General features: G+C 47.7%; 1 protein-coding gene across 3 annotated transcripts in view; it reads right to left on the bottom strand.

The window, feature by feature from the left end:
* The window catches only part of LOC143934576 (uncharacterized), a 152,410-nt gene that overhangs the window by 57,402 nt on the left and 73,936 nt on the right, over nucleotides 1–21,072 (bottom strand). For all 3 annotated transcript variants that reach the window (XM_077458317.1, XM_077458314.1, XM_077458316.1), the window contains 2 exons: nucleotides 18,071–18,133; nucleotides 10,513–10,620 (listed from right to left, as the gene is read on the bottom strand). In XM_077458317.1, the coding sequence (XP_077314443.1) occupies nucleotides 10,513–10,620; nucleotides 18,071–18,119 (157 nt within the window). In that variant the 5' untranslated portion in view covers nucleotides 18,120–18,133. The remainder of the gene's footprint in view (nucleotides 1–10,512; nucleotides 10,621–18,070; nucleotides 18,134–21,072) is intronic.

The following is a 21,072-nucleotide window of genomic DNA, read 5'->3' as shown; positions in this document are numbered from 1 at the left end:
CTCTAAACTGTATTTTCCTTTTTTACCCCTTCCTAATGTTAGTGAGCACTAATTAATGGGATTTCCCTGCTGCAAACCAAGAAGCCTTAGAGCACTTCCCACTTTGACCTTCACACTTCATCCCATCATGGATAATCAACACACTCCATGGTGGCAGAATTGAGGGGAATATGTATTTTGTGTGGCTATAAATTCTGGGGTATGTCTCTGACCCTGGGTGGGGGAAGCTTCTTGGATGAGCACCAAAACATCTCCAACATTACAGAACAAGTCCAGTTCCCTAGTGACTAACTACTAGTAGCTCTACCGTGATCTGAATAGAATACATGGGAACCTCCACAGACAAACCGGTATGAATGCCAATTACTGCATTGGTTGAAGTCCCACCGCTAGCAGATAATGAGTTAAAGCCGCATGTTTGAGAAAATCACGTAGTCCCTCCTCAGTACAGACGTCTTGTTTTTTTGTTCTTTTGCACAATTCTCGTAAAGAAGCGACTACACCTATTTTTTTTTAACAAAAAAACTTGTTAAGCTGCATTACCAACATTGTAAGAAACAGCTTACGGCAATGTCAGCTGGGCATTGGTTTAAAATTAAACCTCAGGTTGAGAAATGCCGCCTCTTCTTAAAGTAGATCTATTATACATGAAGCAACATTAAAGAGTAATGCCCCTTACACACGATCGGACATTGATCGGACATTGATTGGACATTGATTGGACATTGATTGGACATTGATCGGACATTGATCGGACATTGATCGGACATTCCGACAACAAAATCCATGGATTATTTCCAACAGTTGTTGATGTTGGCTCTAGGGCTGAAACAACGAATCGATTAATTGACAACTAATCAATTATGAAATTAATCGATTACTATTTTCATAATCGATTAATCGGCCAGTAACATAATGGGGTTAAAAAAACTAAAATTAGCCCTTTATAGTACAAAAAGAGCAAATAATCTCTACTGTAAATATTACTTTCACTGTTCTACAGTAAAAAAAAAAAATGAACCCCTTACAGTAGTGGTTATCTGCCTTTTTGTACTATAAAGGGCTCATTTTAGTTTTTTCGTTTTTTTTAACCCCGTTATGTTACTAAACTTAGTCTTAGATCTGGTTCACATATGTGTGTTTTTTGGTGCTTTTTGCAGAAACGCACTACAGTTCATTTCCATGGTTTCCTATGGGACACGTTTCACATCTGAAAGGGTCAGGGGCTTTTAATGCAAAATGGTGCTTTATTGGTTCAATATACTTCAATGGAGAAGCTGAAGAAAAGAATGTAATGTGTGTTTTTTAATCTGCCCCAAAAAAATGCAAAATGCAGTAAAGTCACGTGCGCAAAAATCAAAACATACAGCAAAAAGCACTGCAGAAACAGATTAACCACTTGAGACCCGCGCTATAGCCAAATGACGGCTACAGCGCGGATCTCCTTTTCCGGGACGACGTCAATAGACGTAGTCCCGTGTACGAGCGGCCTGCGCCCCGACTGAGGGGCGCGCGCGCTCTGTGATCGGCGAGTCTACGAGACTCGCCTGATCACCGATCCGTGCAAGGGGTCGATCCCGAACCCCTTATCACATGATCAGCTGTCAGCCAATGACAGCTGATCATGTGATATAACGGAGCCGGTAATCGGCTATTATTCCTCCTCACGCTGACAGCGCGAGGAGAAAAAAAAAAAAGCCGATCACCGGCGGCCATGATCGGGACATCAGTCCCGATCACGGCCAGCTCTGCCAGTGCCCACCTGCCCCCTGCCAGTGCCCACCTGCCCTCCCATAACTATAAATAATAAAAAATTAGTGCCCCCCATCAGTGCCACCCAGCAGTGCCCATAGTGCCACCCAGCAGTGCCCACAGTGCCACCCAGCAGTGCCCACAGTGCCACCCAGCAGTGCCCACAATCTGCCTCAACAAAGGTGCTGCACCCCAGTGCCACATATCCGTGCCCATCAGTGTCATCTACCAGTGCCCATCAGTGCCGCCCATCAGTGCCCAGCAGTGCCACCTATCAGTGCCCATCAGTCCCATCTATCAGTGGTACCTATCAGTGCCCATCCGTGCCGCCCATCTGTGCCACCCATCCGTGCCATCTTATCTGTGCCCATCAGTGCCGCCTTATCTGTGCCCATCGGTGCTGCCTTATCTGTGCCTATTAGTGCCGCCTTAACTATGCCTATCAGTGCCCACCAGTGCAGCCCATCAGTGCCCACCAATGCAGCCCATCAGTGCCCACCAATGCAGCCCATCAGTGCCCACCAATGCAGCCCATCAGTGCCCACCAATGCAGCCCATCAGTGCCCACCAGTGCAGCCCATCAGTGCCCACCAATGCAGCCCATCAGTGCCCACCAATGCAGCCCATCAGTGCCCACCAATGCAGCCCATCAGTGCCCACCAATGCAGCCCATCAGTTCCCACCAATGCAGCCCATCAGTGCCCACCAGTGCAGCCCATCAGTGCCCACCAATGCAGCCCATCAGTGCCCACCAATGCAGCCTATCAGTGCCCACCAGTGCAGCCTATCAGTGCCCACCAGTGCAGCCTATCAGTGCCGCCTCATCAGCACATTTCAATGAAGGAGAAAAATGACCCGTTTGCAAAATTTTATAACAAACTATTAAACATGATTTTTTTTTTTGCATCTTTTTTTGTTTGTTTAGCAAAAAATAAAACTCCGAGCTGTAATTAAATACCACCAAAAGAAAGCTCTATTTGTGGGAAAAAAATGATAAAAAAAATTTCATTTGGGTACGGTGTTGTATGACCACGCAATTGTCATTCAAAGTGCATCAGCGCTGAAAGCTGAAAATTGGTCTGGGACTGAGGGGGGTTTAAGTGCCCAGTAAGCAAGTGGTTAAAAGCAAACTGCATAGGTGAGTACCGAGCCTCATGCTGGTCACACGGATCCGTTTTCAGATGAGAATATTCAGACGAAAAATCTTTGTATATTCGCTGAATGAAAAAAGAATTCTGTTTGAAATTTTCAATTGTTTTTAACATTCTGATTTTAAAATGAATGTAATTTCTGAACGAAAACCACATAAATTGTCTGAAAATTCCTTTGACTAAAGAAGTTTTCTATTATTTCCAAATTGTCCCGTCACCGTGGTTGAAAATGAACGTCAATTTGACCCACTTTTTTTTTTTTTTTTTTTTAAAGGTTATTAACCGATTAAGTCCCCCCTTACATCATGATTCCCACTAGAGTCCTCCTTTACATTAAAGAGGAAGTAAACCCTGATGGGTGTTACTTCCTCTTTCATTCCCTGCAAAGGCAAAGCATAATGGACTACTATGCATCGCATCGCATCGCATCGCATCGCATAGTAGTCCATTATGTGTCACTTACCTGACACAGGAGCCAGCGAAGTCGCCGCTGTCCCCTGTAGTCCGCCGCATCCATCTTGCTGGTGGCGTCTCGCAGCTCCGCCGCTGTCATTCGGCGAAGCCGCGATGACGTCACTCCCGCGCATGCAGCTCCATTTTTGGAAATGCCGCGCTCAGTGCGCCTGTGCGCCGCTGTCTACGGCGCATGCATCTTAGACAGCGGTGCCCGTTTTCGGGCAAATATCTCCTAAACCATATAGGTTTAGGAGATATTGCTTATACCTACAGGTAAGCCTTAATCTAGGCTTACCTGTAGGTCAAAGTGGTTTGTAAGGGTTTACAAGCACTTTAAAGTGGTAGTAATCTCTGTTCTACCATTTGCAGACAAGCCTACAGTATAATAAGGCTTTACCTGTAGGTAGTGTGAATATCTCCTAAACTTGCACAGATTAGGAGATATCCACAGTGCATGCAGCCGGTGGCGTTACCGATGCCTGCGCTCTGAAGGTCCGGCAAATAGTTTACGGCGCGGGAGTGACGTCATTGCGCTCCACGGCCACTCATGTAGCCGGAGGCCGCGAACCTGGAACAAAGACCAGGGGAAGATGTCGGCCCTTTCAGTGGTGGCAGAGCGTGGCGCTGAAGGGCTTCGTTCTAAGGTAAGTCTCTCATAATGTGCTAGTATGCGATGCATACTAGCACATTATGACATTGCCTTGCAGGGGATTTTTTTCCCCCCCCCCCATCCAGGACAGTTTACTATCACTTTGAAGCCCAGATCACAGTCTTCCCTTACATCAAAGCCCCGTCTACCATCAGGGTCCTCTCTCTCATTTGCTGAGAGTCAGTTTTCCCACCATTCATGCTGCTCTAGTTCCCAGTCTAGTTTCTCCACCTGGGATATGCTTTAATCATCCAACCGGATTCAGAAAATCCTATTGGCTGAAGTCTGAGCAGATCATACTGGAGTACGAATCAAATCTTTCCTAGGTTCGAGACAAATTTTAGTAAATTAGGTAAAAAAAATGAAATAATTGTCTAATGCCCCGTACACACGATGGGAAATTCCGCCAGTAAAAGTCCGATGAGAGTTTTTGCTTGGAAAATGCGCCCGTGTGTACGGCTCCGTCTGACTTTTGCTGGCGGAATTCCAGCCAGTAAAAGATTGAGAGCGGGTTCTCAATTGTTTTGGTCGGAAAAATTTCCGATCGGAAATCCCGATCCTCTGTAGCAATTCCGACAGGCAAAATTCCTACGCATGCTCGGAAACATTGAACTTCATTTCCTCGGCTCGTCGTAGTGTTGAACGCCGCCGCGTTCTTGACGGTCGAAAGTTCCGAGAGCTTTTGCGTGACCCGTGTGTGTGCGAGCCAAGCTTGAGCGGAATTCCGTCGGAAAAACATCCAAGATTTTTCCGACGGAAATTCCGCTCGTGTGTACGCGGCATAATATTTGGTCCTTGACAGACCTGTACTGAAAGGCCGAGAAGTCTATCGATCATCAGCAACCAAGTGATTGTGTCTTCAGGCAGGGGCGACGGGAGGGGGTGGCTAGGGGGGGCTGAAGCCCCCCGAATGTGACCCCCTAAAGCCCAGAGTGTCAGCTCTGCGGGGTCTCCATTGCTAGCCCCGACCGCTGCGGCGAGCGCCTGGACCAATCTGATCCCGAGCACCGCCGAGTGCGGCCAAGTGCCATAGCAGGTCCCACCTTCTGGAGCCTGCACGTCTATGATGGACCTCCCACTGGTCCAATGCCGGGACCGCGGGACCTGTGAAGTCCATCATAGGTGCTGTTGGATCCAGAAGGCGGGAATTACAGAGCGGCTGCCGCGCCACATCCCTGCTTGGCGCTCGGGCGAGCCGCTCTCCTCTCCTCCTCAGCTCCCTCTCTGAGGACTGGCTGCTGTGACACCGCACACCACGGCTGAGGTAGGTCAGACAGTGTATGTGGGTCAGTGTAGGTAAATGTCAGTGTAGGTAGGTCAGCGTAGGTAGGTCAGTGTATGTTAAGGTCAGTGTAGGTAGGTCAGCGTAGGTAGGTCAGTGTATGTTAAGGTCAGTGTAGGTAAATGTCAGTGTAGGTAGGTCACTGTAGGTAGGTCAGTGTATGTAAATGTCACTGTATGTAAATGTCAGTGTATGTTAATGTTAGTAGGTCAGTGTAGGTAGGTCAGTGTATGTACATGTCAGTGTAGGTAGGTCAGTGTATGTAAATATCAGTGTAGGTAGGTCAGTGTAGGTAGGTCAGTGTAGGTAGGTCAGTGTATGTAAATGTCAGTGTAGGTAGGTCAGTGTATGTACATGTCAGTGTAGGTAGGTCAGTGTATGTAAATATCAGTGTAGGTAGGTCAGTGTAGGTAGGTCAGTGTATGTAAATGTCAGTGTAGGTAGGTCAGTGTATGTAAATGTCAGTGTAGGTAGGTCAGTGTATGTAAATATCAGTGTAGGTAGGTCAGTGTATGTAAATATCAGTGTAGGTAGGTCAGTGTATGTAAATGTCAGTGTAGGTAGGTCAGTGTAGGTAGGTCAGTGTATGTAAATGTCAGTGTAGGTAGGACAGTGTATGTAAATGTCAGTGTATCTTAATGTCAGTAGGTCAGTGTAGGTAGGTCACTGTAGGTAGGTCAGTGTATGTAAATGTTACTGTAGGTAGGTCAGTGTAGGTAGGTCAGTGTATGTAAATGTCAGTGTAGGTAGGTCAGGCAAGTCAGTGTAGGTAGGTCAGTGTATGTAAATGTCAGTGTAGGTAGGTCAGTGTATGTAAATGTCAGTGTATGTAAATGTCAGTGTAGGTAGGTCAGGCAAGTCAGTGTAGGTAGGTCAGGCAGGTTAGTGTAGGTAGGTCACTACTGTTAGTGTATGTAGGTAAGTGTATGTAAATGTCAGTGTATGTGTAGGTCAGTCAGTGTAGGTAGGTCAGGCAGGTTAGTGTAGGTAGGTCACTATCGTCAGTGTCACGGCCCAGCCAAAAAAACCTGCGTCACGTACAACCCTCCCCTCCCCCCATTTCCGGCCTTGGACTCCGGGCTGCAGCCCCTGGTCCTTCTGCCACCTCACAATGCCCGTGTCTTCAGCTCTCGTTTCTTGATGATGTGATCATTGGGTGATCCTTTAACGAGGTTCTTCAGAGCACATCGAATGAATGAACTTCATGGTTGGAAACCAGTTGGGTGGCATTGCTGCCATGGTAGGGTTGGGTCACATGGGCGATTTTTTTTTACATTTTTTGGCCGCTATTCAAAAGCCATGTCAATGTAAAAAAATAAAATAAAATAAAAAATGCTCTTTTGAAGCTCCTCCGTCACAAGTGAAGAACGTTGCAGATTATACAATGCGGAATTCATGACCACACCCCACACATGAGGTGCGGTCAGCCGTGGGGTATGAATGGTATCATCCTTTACTGTCTGCAGTCACAGTGATTGACGCGCTTCGGTTTCTGGAAACCACAGAGGATTTCTCAACGCGGCCTCTCCCACAAAGAACTGCTTTATATCTGGAGACTGGCAGGAGCGGCTAAAATACACTGTTACCAAAAGTATTGGGACACCGGCCTTTACACACACATGGACTTTAATGGCATCCCGGTCTTAGTCCGGAGGGTTCAATATTGAGTTGGCCCTTTACAGATATAACAGCTTCACCTCTTCTGGGAAGGCCGTCCACAAGGTTTAGGAGGGTGTCTATGGGAATGTTTGACCATTCTTCCAGAAGCACATTTGTGAGGTCAGGCGCTGATGTTGGATGAGAAGGCCTGGCTCGCCGTCTCAGCTCCAATTCATTCCAAAGGTGTTCTATGGTCATACTGGTTTCGGTTAAATCTGCAGGCATACACTATATTGTCAAAAGTATTAGGGTGGAGGTCAGGACTCTGTGCAGGCCAGTTAAGTTCCTCCACCCCAAACTCGCTCATTCATGTCTTTATGGACCTTGCTTTGTGCACTTGTGGGCAGTCAGATTGGAACAGGAAGGAGCCGTCAACAAGGTTTAGGAGGGTGTCTATGGAGATGTTTGACCGTTCTTCCAGAAGAGCATTTGTGAGGTCAGACACTGATGTTGGATGAGAAGGCCTGGCTTGCAGTATCTAATTCATCCCAAAAGTGTTCTATGGGGTTGAGGTCAGGAGACTGTGCAGGCCAGTCAAATTCCTCCACCCCAAACTCACTCATCCATGTCTTTATGGACCTTGCTCTGTACTCTGGTGGGCAGTCATGTTGAAACAAGAAGGGGCCGTCCCCCAAACTGTTCCCACAAAGTTGGGATCATGAAATTGTCCGAAATGTCTTGGTATGTCGATGCCTCAATGCTGCGTACACGGCAACAAACGTTGGATGCGAGCTTGTTGTCGGAAAGTCCGACCATGTGTAGGCTCCATCCAACATTTGCTGTCGGACTTTCAGCCAACAAATGTTTGATAGCAGGTTCTCAAATTGTCCTCCAACAAAACGTTGTCGTCGGAAAGTCCGATGGTGTGTACACAAGTCCGTCGCACAAAAGTTCACGCACGCTTGGAATCGAGCAGAAGGAGCCGCACCGGCTATTGAACTTCCTTTTTCTCGGCTCGTCGTACGTCTTGTACGTCACCGCGGTCGGAATTGTTGGCCAACATTTGTGTGACCGTGTGTGTGCAAGACAAGTTTGAGCCGACATCCTTCCAACAAAAATCCATGGTTTTGTTGGCGGAAAGTCCGGTTGTGTGTATGGGGCATAATGCCGCGTACACACGACCGGACTTTTTTTTCGACGGACTGGGTCCAATGGAACGAATCTGCCGGACAATTCGACCGTGTGTGGGGCTCCATCCGACCTTCGCTGTCTAGAAATCAGACGGACCTTAGATTTAGAACCTGTTTCAAATCTTTCCGCTGGACTCGAGTCCGGCCAGAAAATCAGATTGTGTGTGCTAGTCCGACCGACGAAAACCAGCGCGAGGGCTGCTATTGGCTACTGGCTATGAACTTCCTTATTCTAGACCCGTCGTACGTCATCACGGTCTAATCCGTCGGAGTTTGGTGTGATTGTGTGTGGCCAAGTCCGTCGGAACTCCGCCAAAAGTCTGTCAAAAAGTCTGATCGTGTGTACATGGAGTTCCCTTCACTGGAACTAAGGGGGCCAAGCCCAACCCTTGAAAAACACCTCCACAACATAATCTCCCCTCCCCCCACAACATAATCTCCCCTCCCCCCACACCATAATCCCCCCTCCCCCCGACACCATAATCCCCCCCTCCCCCATAATCCCCCCTCATAATCCCCCCCTCCCCCCTACACCATAATCCCCCCTCCCCCCCACACCATAATCCCCCCCCTCCCCCATCCCCCCTCCCCCTACACCATAATCCCCCCTCCCCCTACACCATAATCCCCCCCTCCCCCCTACACCATAATCCCCCTTCCCCCCACACCATCCCCCCTCCCCCCTACACCATATTCCCCCCCCCCCACACCATAATCCCCCCCTCCCCATAATCCCCCCTCCCCCCGACACCACAATCCCCCCTCCCCCCTCCCCCCCACACCATAATCCCCCCTCCCCCCGACACCATAATCCCCCCTCCCCCCTACACCATAATCCCCCCTCCCCCTACACCATAATCCCCCCCTCCCCCCTACACCATAATCCCCCCCTCCCCCCTACACCATAATCCCCCCTCCCCCCTACACCATAATCCCCCCTCCCCCCACACCATAATCCCCCCCTCCCCCCTACACCATAATCCCCCTACACCATAATCCCCCCCTCCCCCTACACCATAATCCCCCCTCCCCCCACACCATAATCCCCCCCTCCCCCATAATCCCCCCTCCCCCCCACACCATAATCCCCCCTCCCCCCTCCACCATAATCCCCCCCTCCACCATAATCCCCCCTCCCCCCCACACCATAATTCCCCCTCCCCCCCACACCATAATCCCCCCCTCCCCCCTACACCATAATCCCCCCCTCCCCCTACACCATAATCCCCCCTCCCCCCCCACACCATAATCCCCCCCCCACACCATAACCCCCCTCCCCCCACACCATAATCCCCCCTCCCCCAAAATGTCCATAAAGACATGGATGAGCGAGTTTGGGGTGGAGGAACTTGACTGGCCTGCACAGAGTCCTGACCTCAACCCCCAAACTTTTGACAATATAGTGTATGCCTGCAGATTAAACCAAATCTGCAATCTGTAAAGGAACATTTCTGAGCACAATGCTGGGTCCTAATCCCAAGACCACATTGTCTGACAGGGATAGTCTCATCTTATTGGTCAGGAACTATTACTGATGCTCATAGTTCTGGATCATGTGATCATATGACAGCGAATCATGGGCGATTTAGGCATGCATCTAAATCTTCCTTGCCTCTGAAGCCCAATCCGCATTCAGATCCCGCTCCAGAGGCTACTGACAGACGGCGGGGGGGGGAAAGTGATGGGACGCCTCGTCTCCACTAGTTTTAACCCCTTTTTTTTTTTACCAACAAATGAGGCGCAAACCACGTGCATTGTGATTGTGGGGCCATTTGTGGCGCATTCCCCATTTACTTGAATGTGTGGTATTTAGTGAGCCCGCTGACTGCCAGATGTTGGGTGCACTTCGCCGCGGGCGTGAAGCGAAGCATTGGGACCATGGCATGCAAACATCCTCGTCCGCTGCCTACTGCAGCCTAAAAGAAGGCAATTTGTGGGGCACGAAAAACAAGGCTCAACCGTGCGTGTTTTTGTCAACCCCCCCCCCCCCCGCCATCCACACGTCTGAATGGAAGCTACAAAAGTAGCCTGCTTGGCAACTTACTTTAGGTGTTTTTATCTAAAGCAATGGTTACAATTATTTATTAATTCCCTCTAGTGTTCTCTAAAATTGTTGGTTACAATTATTTACTAATTCCCTCTAGTGTTCTCTAAAATTGTTGGTTACAATTATTTAATTCCCTCTAGTGTTCTCTAAAATTGTTGGTTACAATTATTTAATTCCCTCTAGTGTTCTCTAAAATTGTTGGTTACAATTATTTACTAATTCCCTCTAGTGTTCTCTAAAATTGTTACATTGTATCTCTTGTTACGGGAACGTGTGTATTTCCTATGCTCCTCCGCTCTATAGAATGGTGATAATGTGGTATATGCAGTATGTCATTTTTGCAAGGCATAGCCCCCCCCCCCCCCCATGTGATCGTTATACCATACCTATGTAGTTGTAGGAGGCAGTTGAATTACACTGGCAGGCAGTAAGGTTGCCATTGCAGTACTCATCATCAGCGCAGGTATCAATTCCACAGCTTGTGGACACAGACACTGTAAAAACAACAATAAAAGTATAAAAGTATAAAAGTCTCCATCTGGGTTGTGCACCAAAATCTTTGTATTTTCCGATAGTCAATCAATACAGCCATTGTTAGTGATCAATGAGCTACATGCCTCCTCATTACATGATACATATATATATATATATGTATTTATCGCCACAGATGCTGCTTGCTGTATCCTTTCAATTTTATATTTAAAGTGGTTGTATACCCTAATTAAGTTCATTTTTACCTACAGGTGAGCCTATAATAAGACCTATAATAAGACCTATAATAAGACCTATAATAAGGCCTATAATAAGGCCCACCTGGAGGTAAAATGAATATCTCTTAAAAGACAAAATGTATTTACTGTATTTATTTTTATTGCATTTTAGTGTAAATATGAGATGTGAGGACTTTTTGACCCCCCCCCCCAGATCTCATATTTAAGAGATCCTGTCAAGGTTTTTTTCTATTACAAGGGATGTTTACATTCCTTGTAATTAGGGTTGCCACCTGTCCAGGATTCACCCGGACAGTTTCGGGGTTTGGGTTCATGTGTCCAGGTTTCAGACTCTCTGAAACCCGGACACATTATTTAGACTGGACTATGGCTTTTCAGCAGAATTGCTGGCAGTGGTTGTCTCAGCTGAGAGTGTCTGTTACATTCTTTCACAGGCCCTAAAGACAGCACTAACAAACCCCCCCCCCCCCCCTCAACACATACAGATGGGAGAGGAGAGAGGGCTCGATCTGCACCTCTTACACCCCCCCCCCCCCAACACATACAGATGGGAGAGGAGAGAGGGCTCGATCTGCACCTCTTACACCCCCCCCCCCCCAACACATACAGATGGGAGAGGAGAGAGGGCTCGATCTGCACCTCTTACACCCCCCCCCCCCCAACACATACAGATGGGAGAGGAGAGAGGGCTCGATCTGCACCTCTTACACCCCCCCCCCCCAACACATACAGATGGGAGAGGAGAGAGGGCTCGATCTGCACCTCTTACACCCCCCCCCCCCCAACACATACAGATGGGAGAGGAGAGAGAGCTCGATCTGCACCTCTTACACCCCCCCCCCCCCAACACATACAGATGGGAGAGGAGAGAAGGCTCGATCTGCACCTCTTACACCCCCCCCCCCCCAACACATACAGATGGGAGAGGAGAGAGGGCTCGATCTGCACCTCTTACACCCCCCCCCCCCCAACACATACAGATGGGAGAGGAGAGAGGGCTCGATCTGCACCTCTTACACCCCCCCCCCCCCAACACATACAGATGGGAGAGGAGAGAGGGCTCGATCTGCACCTCTTACACCCCCCCCCCCAACACATACAGATGGGAGAGGAGAGAGGGCTCGATCTGCACCTCTTACACCCCCCCCCCCCAACACATACAGATGGGAGAGGAGAGAGGGCTCGATCTGCACCTCTTACACCCCCCCCCCCCCCAACACATACAGATGGGAGAGGAGAGAGAGCTCGATCTGCACCTCTTACACCCCCCCCCCCCCCCAACACATACAGATGGGAGAGGAGAGAAGGCTCGATCTGCACCTCTTACACCCCCCCCCCCCAACACATACAGATGGGAGAGGAGAGAGGGCTCGATCTGCACCTCTTACACCCCCCCCCCCCCCCCCCCAACACATACAGATGGGAGAGGAGAGAGGGCTCGATCTGCACCTCTTACACCCCCCCCCCCCCCCAACACATACAGATGGGAGAGGAGAGAGAGCTCGATCTGCACCTCTTACACCCCCCCCCCCCCCCCAACACATACAGATGGGAGAGGAGAGAAGGCTCGATCTGCACCTCTTACACCCCCCCCCCCCCCAACACATACAGATGGGAGAGGAGAGAGAGCTCGATCTGCACCTCTTACACCCCCCCCCCCCCCAACACATACAGATGGGAGAGGAGAGAAGGCTCGATCTGCACCTCTTACACCCCCCCCCCCAACACATACAGATTGGAGAGGAGAGAGGGCTCGATCTGCACCTCTTACACCCCCCCCCCCCCAACACATACAGATGGGAGAGGAGAGAGGGCTCGATCTGCACCTCTTACACCCCCCCCCCCCAACACATACAGATGGGAGAGGAGAGAGGGCTCGATCTGCACCTCTTACACCCCCCCCCCCAACACATACAGATGGGAGAGGAGAGAGGGCTCAACCCCTACCCCTCTCTGTGTCTGCCCACACTCCAATCCCCGGCGCTGGGCCTCAGAAAAGGAAAGTGGGAGCCAGAAATGTGAAGTCCAGCAGCCTCAGATCCATCTGGTGCTGACTGCTAAGGGGTGAGTGAGCTCACCATCCATCCCGGTCTGCGACTGAAGTCTCCCCCCGCTTCTCTCTCTTGCCTTTGAGTAAGTACACTAAGGCAAATCAGGGTTCTCAGAGCACCCCTTACATCAGAGTTCCCCTTTACACCAGCGGCCGTAGTGTTTCCCCTTACATTAGAGTCCTCTTCGTACATCAGAGTTCTCAGTGTTCCCCCTTAAATCAGGGTTCCCAGAACATCCCTTATGTTAGAAGCCCCAGAGGTCTGCCTTACATCAGAGTCTGCAGAGTCCTCCCTTACAGTGAAAGGGAACTCTGTGAGTTCAGATGTAAAGGGGGAACTCTGCAGACTCTGATGTAAAGGGGACACTCTGTGGATTCTGATGTAAAGGGGACACTCTGTGGATTCTGATGTAAAGGGGGAACTCTGTGGACTCTGATGTAAAGGGGGAACTCTGTGGACTCTGATGTAAAGGGGGAACTCTGTGGACTCTGATGTAAAGGGGAACTCTGTGGACTCTGATGTAAAGGGGAACTCTGTGGACTCTGATGTAAAGGGGAACTCTGTGGACTCTGATGTAAAGGGGGAACTCTGTGGACTCTGATGTAAAGGGGGAACTCTGTGGACTCTGATGTAAAGGGGGAACTCTGTGGACTCTGATGTAAAGGGGGAACTCTGTGGACTCTGATGTAAAGGGGGAACTCTGTGGACTCTGATGTAAAGGGGGAACTCTGTGGACTCTGATGTAAAGGGGAACTCTGTGGACTCTGATGTAAAGGGGAACTCTGTGGACTCTGATGTAAAGGGGGAACTCTGTGGACTCTGATGTAAAGGGGGAACTCTGTGGACTCTGATGTAAAGGGGGAACTCTGTGGACTCTGATGTAAAGGGGGAACTCTGTGGACTCTGATGTAAAGGGGGAACTCTGTGGACTCTGATGTAAAGGGGGAACTCTGTGGACTCTGATGTAAAGGGGGAACTCTGTGGACTCTGATGTAAAGGGGGAACTCTGTGGACTCTGATGTAAAGGGGGAACTCTGTGGACTCTGATGTAAAGGGGGAACTCTGTGGACTCTGATGTAAAGGGGGAACTCTGTGGACTCTGATGTAAAGGGGGAACTCTGTGGACTCTGATGTAAAGGGGGAACTCTGTGGACTCTGATGTAAAGGGGGAACTCTGTGGACTCTGATGTAAAGGGGGAACTCTGTGGACTCTGATGTAAAGGGGGAACTCTGTGGACTCTGATGTAAAGGGGGAACTCTGTGGACTCTGATGTAAAGGGGGAACTCTGTGGACTCTGATGTAAAGGGGGAACTCTGTGGACTCTGATGTAAAGGGGGAACTCTGTGGACTCTGATGTAAAGGGGGAACTCTGTGGACTCTGATGTAAAGGGGGAACTCTGTGGACTCTGATGTAAAGGGGGAACTCTGTGGATTCTGATGTAAAGGGGGAACTCTGTGGATTCTGATGTAAAGGGGGAACTCTGTGGATTCTGATGTAAAGGGGGAACTCTGTGGATTCTGATGTAAAGGGGGAACTCTGTGGATTCTGATGTAAAGGGGGAACTCTGTGGATTCTGATGTAAAGGGGGAACTCTGTGGATTCTGATGTAAAGGGGGAACTCTGTGGATTCTGATGTAAAGGGGGAACTCTGTGGATTCTGATGTAAAGGGGGAACTCTGTGGATTCTGATGTAAAGGGGGAACTCTGTGGATTCTGATGTAAAGGGGGAACTCTGTGGATTCTGATGTAAAGGGGGAACTCTGTGGATTCTGATGTAAAGGGGGAACTCTGTGGATTCTGATGTAAAGGGGGAACTCTGTGGATTCTGATGTAAAGGGGGAACTCTGTGGATTCTGATGTAAAGGGGGAACTCTGTGGATTCTGATGTAAAGGGGGAACTCTGTGGATTCTGATGTAAAGGGGGAACTCTGTGGATTCTGATGTAAAGGGGGAACTCTGTGGATTCTGATGTAAAGGGGGAACTCTGTGGATTCTGATGTAAAGGGGGAACTCTGTGGATTCTGATGTAAAGGGGGAACTCTGTGGATTCTGATGTAAAGGGGGAACTCTGTGGATTCTGATGTAAAGGGGGAACTCTGTGGATTCTGATGTAAAGGGGGAACTCTGTGGATTCTGATGTAAAGGGGGAACTCTGTGGATTCTGATGTAAAGGGGGAACTCTGTGGATTCTGATGTAAAGGGGGAACTCTGTGGATTCTGATGTAAAGGGGGAACTCTGTGGATTCTGATGTAAAGGGGGAACTCTGTGGACTCTGATGTAAAGGGGGAACTCTGTGGACTCTGATGTAAAGGGGGAACTCTGTGGACTCTGATGTAAAGGGGGAACTCTGTGGACTCTGATGTAAAGGGGGAACTCTGTGGACTCTGATGTAAAGGGGGAACTCTGTGGACTCTGATGTAAAGGGGGAACTCTGTGGACTCTGATGTAAAGGGGGAACTCTGTGGACTCTGATGTAAAGGGGAACTCTTGTTATTAACTTCATATTATTAGAAATGTTATTTAGTAGCAAAATATATGTATAGTTTATACAAAAAATTGCTGTGCGCCACAAAAGTGTTCGGGTTTGACTTGAAGAAAAGGTGGCAACCCTACTTGTAATAGGAATAAAAGTAAAAAAAATTTTTTTTTTTAAAGTGTGAAAATAAAAAAATAAAAGGTAAAATAAATAAAAAAAAATATAAATTTTTTTTTAAAGCGCTCCGTCCCGAGCTCGCACGCAGAAGCGAACGCATACGTGAGTAGCGCCCGCATATGAAAACGGTGTTCAACCCACACAATGTGAGGTATCGCCGCGATCGGTAGAGTGAGAGCGATAATTATAGCCCTAGACCTCCTCTGCAACTCAAAACATGCAACCTGTAAAAAAAAAAAAATTAAAACGTCGCCTATGGAGATTTTTAAGGGTAAAAGTTTGTCGCCGTTCCACGAGCGGGGGCGCAATTATGAAGCGTGACATGTTGGGTATCAATTTACTCGGCGTAACGTTATCTCTCACAGTATAAAAAAAAAAATTGGGTTAACTTTACTGTTCTCTTATTTTTTAATTTAAAAAAAGTGTATTTTTTTCCCCCAAAAAAAAGTGCGCTTGTAAGACCGCTGCGCAAATACGGTGTGACAGAAAGTATTGTAACGACCGCCATTTTATTCTCTAGGGCGGTGATGGAGAACCTTGGCACCCCAGATGTTTTGGAACTACATTTCCCATGATGCTCCACTACACTGCAGAGTGCATGAGCATTATGGGAAATGTAGTTCCAAAACATCTGGGGTGCAAAGGTTCGCCATCACTGATCTAGGGTGTTAGAAAAAAAATGTCTAATGTTTGGGGGTTAAAAGTCATTTTCTAGCAAAAAAAAAAATTTTTAACTTGTAAACACATCTAAAAAAAAAAAGAGGCTTGTCCTTAAAGCGGAGGTCCAAAAAATGTAAAAAAAAAGTTAAAAATATTTTTTTTTTTTACTTACCAGAAATGGTTGTTGCTAGGCAGATCGTACTCATTCCTACACCACGGAGATCTTCAGTCTTCTCCTCCTCTGGGGAAGGTGGCGCTGCGTGTTTTGGGAACTGTGTGTGTGTCTCAGAACACAGCCGGCCATTCACAAAGCGCAGCGCGACTCGCGCATGCGCAGTAGGAAATGGGCAGTGAAGCCGCAAGGCACCACTGCCTGTTTCCCTTACTCCAAATAGTGGCGCGGGGACCCTCTCCGATTGCTCAATCGGCCTCGGGCGGCCGACATCGCGGGCACCCTGGACAGGTAAGTGCGCTTATTAAAAGTCAGCAGCTACAGTTGTTTGTAGCTGCTGATTTAAAAAAAAATTTAAATTTTTTTTTAACCGGAGCTCCTCTTTAAGTGGTTAAACTGGTTTCCGTTAATTCGGCTGTTTCCAAATCAATGAACTTGTCAAAGTTTGTTAAAAAGACAAAATTTGGAACTAAATGAATTGCACGTGTCTTTTTTGTTGAACATTCCTCCTGACTAGGGCTGAAACAACTAATCGATTATGAAATTAATCGATTACTATTTTCATAATCGATTAATCGGCCAGTAACAAAATGGGGTTAAAGTTAATGAGTCTGATGATATTTACCAGATTGGCCCTTTAATAGTATATATCTCCTCTAATGGTATATACAGTATATCTCCTCTAATATTATATACAGTATATATTTTCTCTAATGGTATATACAGTATATCTCTTCTAATAGTATATACAGTATATCTCTCCTCTAATAGTATATGCAGTATATCTCCTCTAATAGTATATACAGTATATCTCCTCTAATAGTATATACACTATATATCTGCTAATAGTATATACACAATGTCTCTCCTCTAATAGTTTATACAGTATATCTCCCCTCTAATATTATATAGATTATATCTCTTCTCTAATGGTATATACGGTATATCTCTTCTAATAGTATATACAGTATAGCTCCCGTCTAATGGTATATACAGTATATCTCTTCTAATAGTATATACAGTATATCTCTCCTCTAATAGTATATGCAGTATATTTCCTCTAATATTATATACAGTATATATTTTCTCTAATGGTATATGCAGTATATCTCTTCTAATAGTATAAACAGTATATCTCTCCTCTAATAGTATATACACTATATATCTGCTAATAGTATATACACAATGTCTCTCCTCTAATAGTATATACAGTATATCTCTCCTCTAATAGTATATACAGTATAGCTTCCCTCTAATGGTATATACAGTATATCCCCTCTAATAGTATATAGAGTATATAGCCTATAATAGTATATATCCCCTCTAATATATACAGTATATCTCTCCTCTAATATATACAGTATATCTCTTCTGTCTGCTATTCTCAGAGTGGATTAGATATTTTGCTCCCTAACCATATAGTTGATTATTTATATTCACCACTGCATAGAGATATTTAAGAATAAATTGCCCTTTTTTTAAAACGTTACATATTAACTAAATTATACACCACACTTTTTTTTTTTTTAAGGTTATTAACCGATCAAATCGATTAATTGAAACAATAAATCGATCAACTAATCGATTATGAAAATAATCGTTAGTTGCAGCCTTACTCCTGACATACCTAGAGTGTCCGTTGCGTTTTTATAAAGAGGGGTGAAGGTCACCTACCTGACACGAGAGCGCCGAACGCAATGATCAGCGCAAGGAAGGTCTTCATGTCTGCGAGGAAACCTAGTGGAGGAAAATATACAGAAATACAGAGGATGAGTAAGCTGACAGCTCCGGTCTCCATAGCTTCAATGTGGTTTTAGGTTATTCGTAGTCTATCTGGTCAAATGTAAGTGACATAAAGGCCCCATACACACGCGTGGCGTTTGCCCCGCTCTCCTACACGCCTTTCCTCCTGGCATCAGAGCTTTGGCAAAAAAAAAAAAAAAAAGGTTTTACGCCTGAAAACACACAGAAACGCATCTAGGTGCATTTAGATGCATCAATGCTTAGATGTTCATTTATTTCATTGGTCGCCACCCAAAACGCGCTCCCCCATGTCTTTATGGACCTTGCTTTGTGCACTGGTGGGCAGTCATGTTGGAACAGGAAGGGGTCATCCCCAAACTCCTCCCACAAAGTTGGGAGGATGAAATTGTCCAAAATGTCTTGGTATGCTGATGCCTTAAGAGTTCCCTTCACTGAAACAAAGGGGCCAAACCCAACCCCTGAAAAACAACCCCCACACCATAATCCCCCCTCCCCCACACCATAATCCCCCCTCCACCATACCCTAATCCTCCTCCCCTCTACACCATAATCCTCCTCCCCTCTACACCATAATCCTCCTCCCCCCTACACCATAATCCCCCCTCCCCCCCACACCATAATCCACCCCCCCCAGACACCATAATCCCCCCTCCCCCCACACCATAATCCCCCCCTACCCTAATCCTCCTCCCCCCTACACAATAATCCTCCTCCCCTCTACACCATAATCCTCCTCCCCCCTACACCATAATCCCCCCTCCCCCTACACCATAATCCCCCCTCCCCCTACACCATAATCCCCCCTCCCCCCCACACCATAATCCCCCCTCCACCAAATGATTTGGACCAGGGCACAAAGCAAGGTCCATAAAGACATGGATGAGCGAACATCTCTGATAACTCCCCCTTACTTCTGGAACTTTGGAGAACCTTCCAGAAGAATGGGATGGAGGTTAGAAGGAGCTGCTTGAAGTATTCACGAGGGCCCTGACCAATTCCCAACAGGATGGGTTGGCAGGGGGCAGGTCACCTCATCGCAAAGGTCCACAAAGACATGGATGAGCGGGTTTGGGGTGGAGGAACTTGACTGGCCCGCACAGAGTCCTGACCTCAACCCGATAGAACACCTTTGGGATGAATTGTGCCCCGTACACGCGGTGGGATTTTCCAATGGGAGCTTTTTGTCTGAATTTCGGACCGTGTGTCGGCTCCATCGGACATTTTCCATCAGAACTTCCCTCCTGACCTCAACCCGGCAGAACACCTTTTGGGGATGAATTTGAGCGGAGACTGTGAGCCAGGCCTTCTCGTCCAACATCAGCGCCTGACCCCACAAATACGCTTCTGGAAGAATGGTAAAACATTCCCATAGACACATCTCCTAAACCTTGTGGACGGCCTTCCCAGAAGAGTTGAAGCTGTAAGGCTGAGTTCGCAGTGGCATTAAAAGTAGGCGTTTGAGGGGCAATAAAAAAAAAAAAAAAAAAACGCCCCTCAAAGTGCTATGCAAATACAATGGACAGCACATAGCGCTGTTCACATTATAAAAACATGAATCGTTACTGTCGCTTCAAAATTGAAGCCTTGTGTCGAGTCAGGAGACGTTTGAAGTCCTTCAGCTCCTCCCATTCAAGTCATTGGTAATGCTCAGCAAACACTCAGGGGTTGTTCTTGGCCCCTTAGTTCTAGTCAGGACTCTGTGCAGGCCAGTCAAGCTCCTCCACCCCAAACTCGCTCATCCATGTCTTTATGGACCTTGCTTTTTGCACTGGTCCAAATCATTTGGTGGAGGGGGGATTATGGTGTCTGGGGGGGGGGTGGATTACGATGTGGGGGGTTGTTTTTCAGGGGTTGGGTTTGGCCCCTTAGTTCCAGTGAAGGGAACTCTTAAGGCGTCAGCATACCAAGACATTTTGGACAATTTCATCCTCCCAACTTTGTGGGAACAGTTTGGGGGACGGTCCCTTCCTGTTCCAACATGACTGCGCACCAGTGCACAAAGCGGTGGGGGGTTGTTTTTCAGGGGTTGCACTTAGCCCCCTAGTTCCTTGCTTTGTGCACTGGTGCAAATCACTTGGTGGAGGGGGGATTAGGGTGTGGGGGGAGGAGGGATTATGGTGTGGGGAGGAGGATTATGGTGGGGGGGGCTAAGTGCAACCCCTGAAAAACAACCCCCCACCATAATCCCTCCTCCCCCCACACCCTAATCCCCCCTCCACCAAGTGTTTTGCACCAGTGCACAAAGCAAGGAACTAGGGGGCTAAGTGCAACCCCTGAAAAACAACCCCCCACCATAATCCTCCTCCCCACACCATAATCCCCCCCCCCACACCCTAATCCCCCCCTCCACCAAGTGATTTGGACCAGTGCACAAAGCAAGGTCCACAAAGACATGGATGAGCGAGTTTGGGGTGGAGGAACTTGACTGGTCTGCACAGAGTCCTGACCTCAATCCGATAGAACGCCTTTGGATAAATTATTCTCTGTACACACGGTCGGATCTTCCGATGGAAAAATGTTTAGATGGGAGCTTGTTGTCAGAATTTCCGACCGTGTGTCGGCTCCATCGGACATTTTCCATCGGATATTTCCGTTTCCGCACAAAATTTGAGATCTGGACCTCAAATTTTCCGACAGCAAAATCAATTCGTGCAAATTCCGATCGCGTGTGTAGACAATTCCGACGCACAAAGTTCCACGCATGTTCGGAATCAAGCAGAAGAGCCGCACTGGCTATCGAACTTCATTTTTCCTCGGCTCGTCGTACGTGTTGTACGCCACCGCGTTCTTGACGTTCGGAATGTCCGACAACATTTGTGTGACCCGTGTGTACGCAAGACAAGTGTGAGCCGACAAAAAAAAAACATGAGATTTTGTTGTCGGAATGTCCGATCGTGTGTACGGGGCATTAG

Source organism: Lithobates pipiens, unplaced genomic scaffold (genome assembly GCF_037356315.1).
Source record: "Lithobates pipiens isolate NorthernLeopardFrog02 unplaced genomic scaffold, aLitPip1_a1.2 Scaffold_27, whole genome shotgun sequence".
Taxonomy (NCBI): Eukaryota; Metazoa; Chordata; class Amphibia; order Anura; family Ranidae; genus Lithobates; species Lithobates pipiens.
Note: the sequence above shows the minus strand (reverse complement) of the source record. Positions and strands in the feature narration are given on the sequence as shown.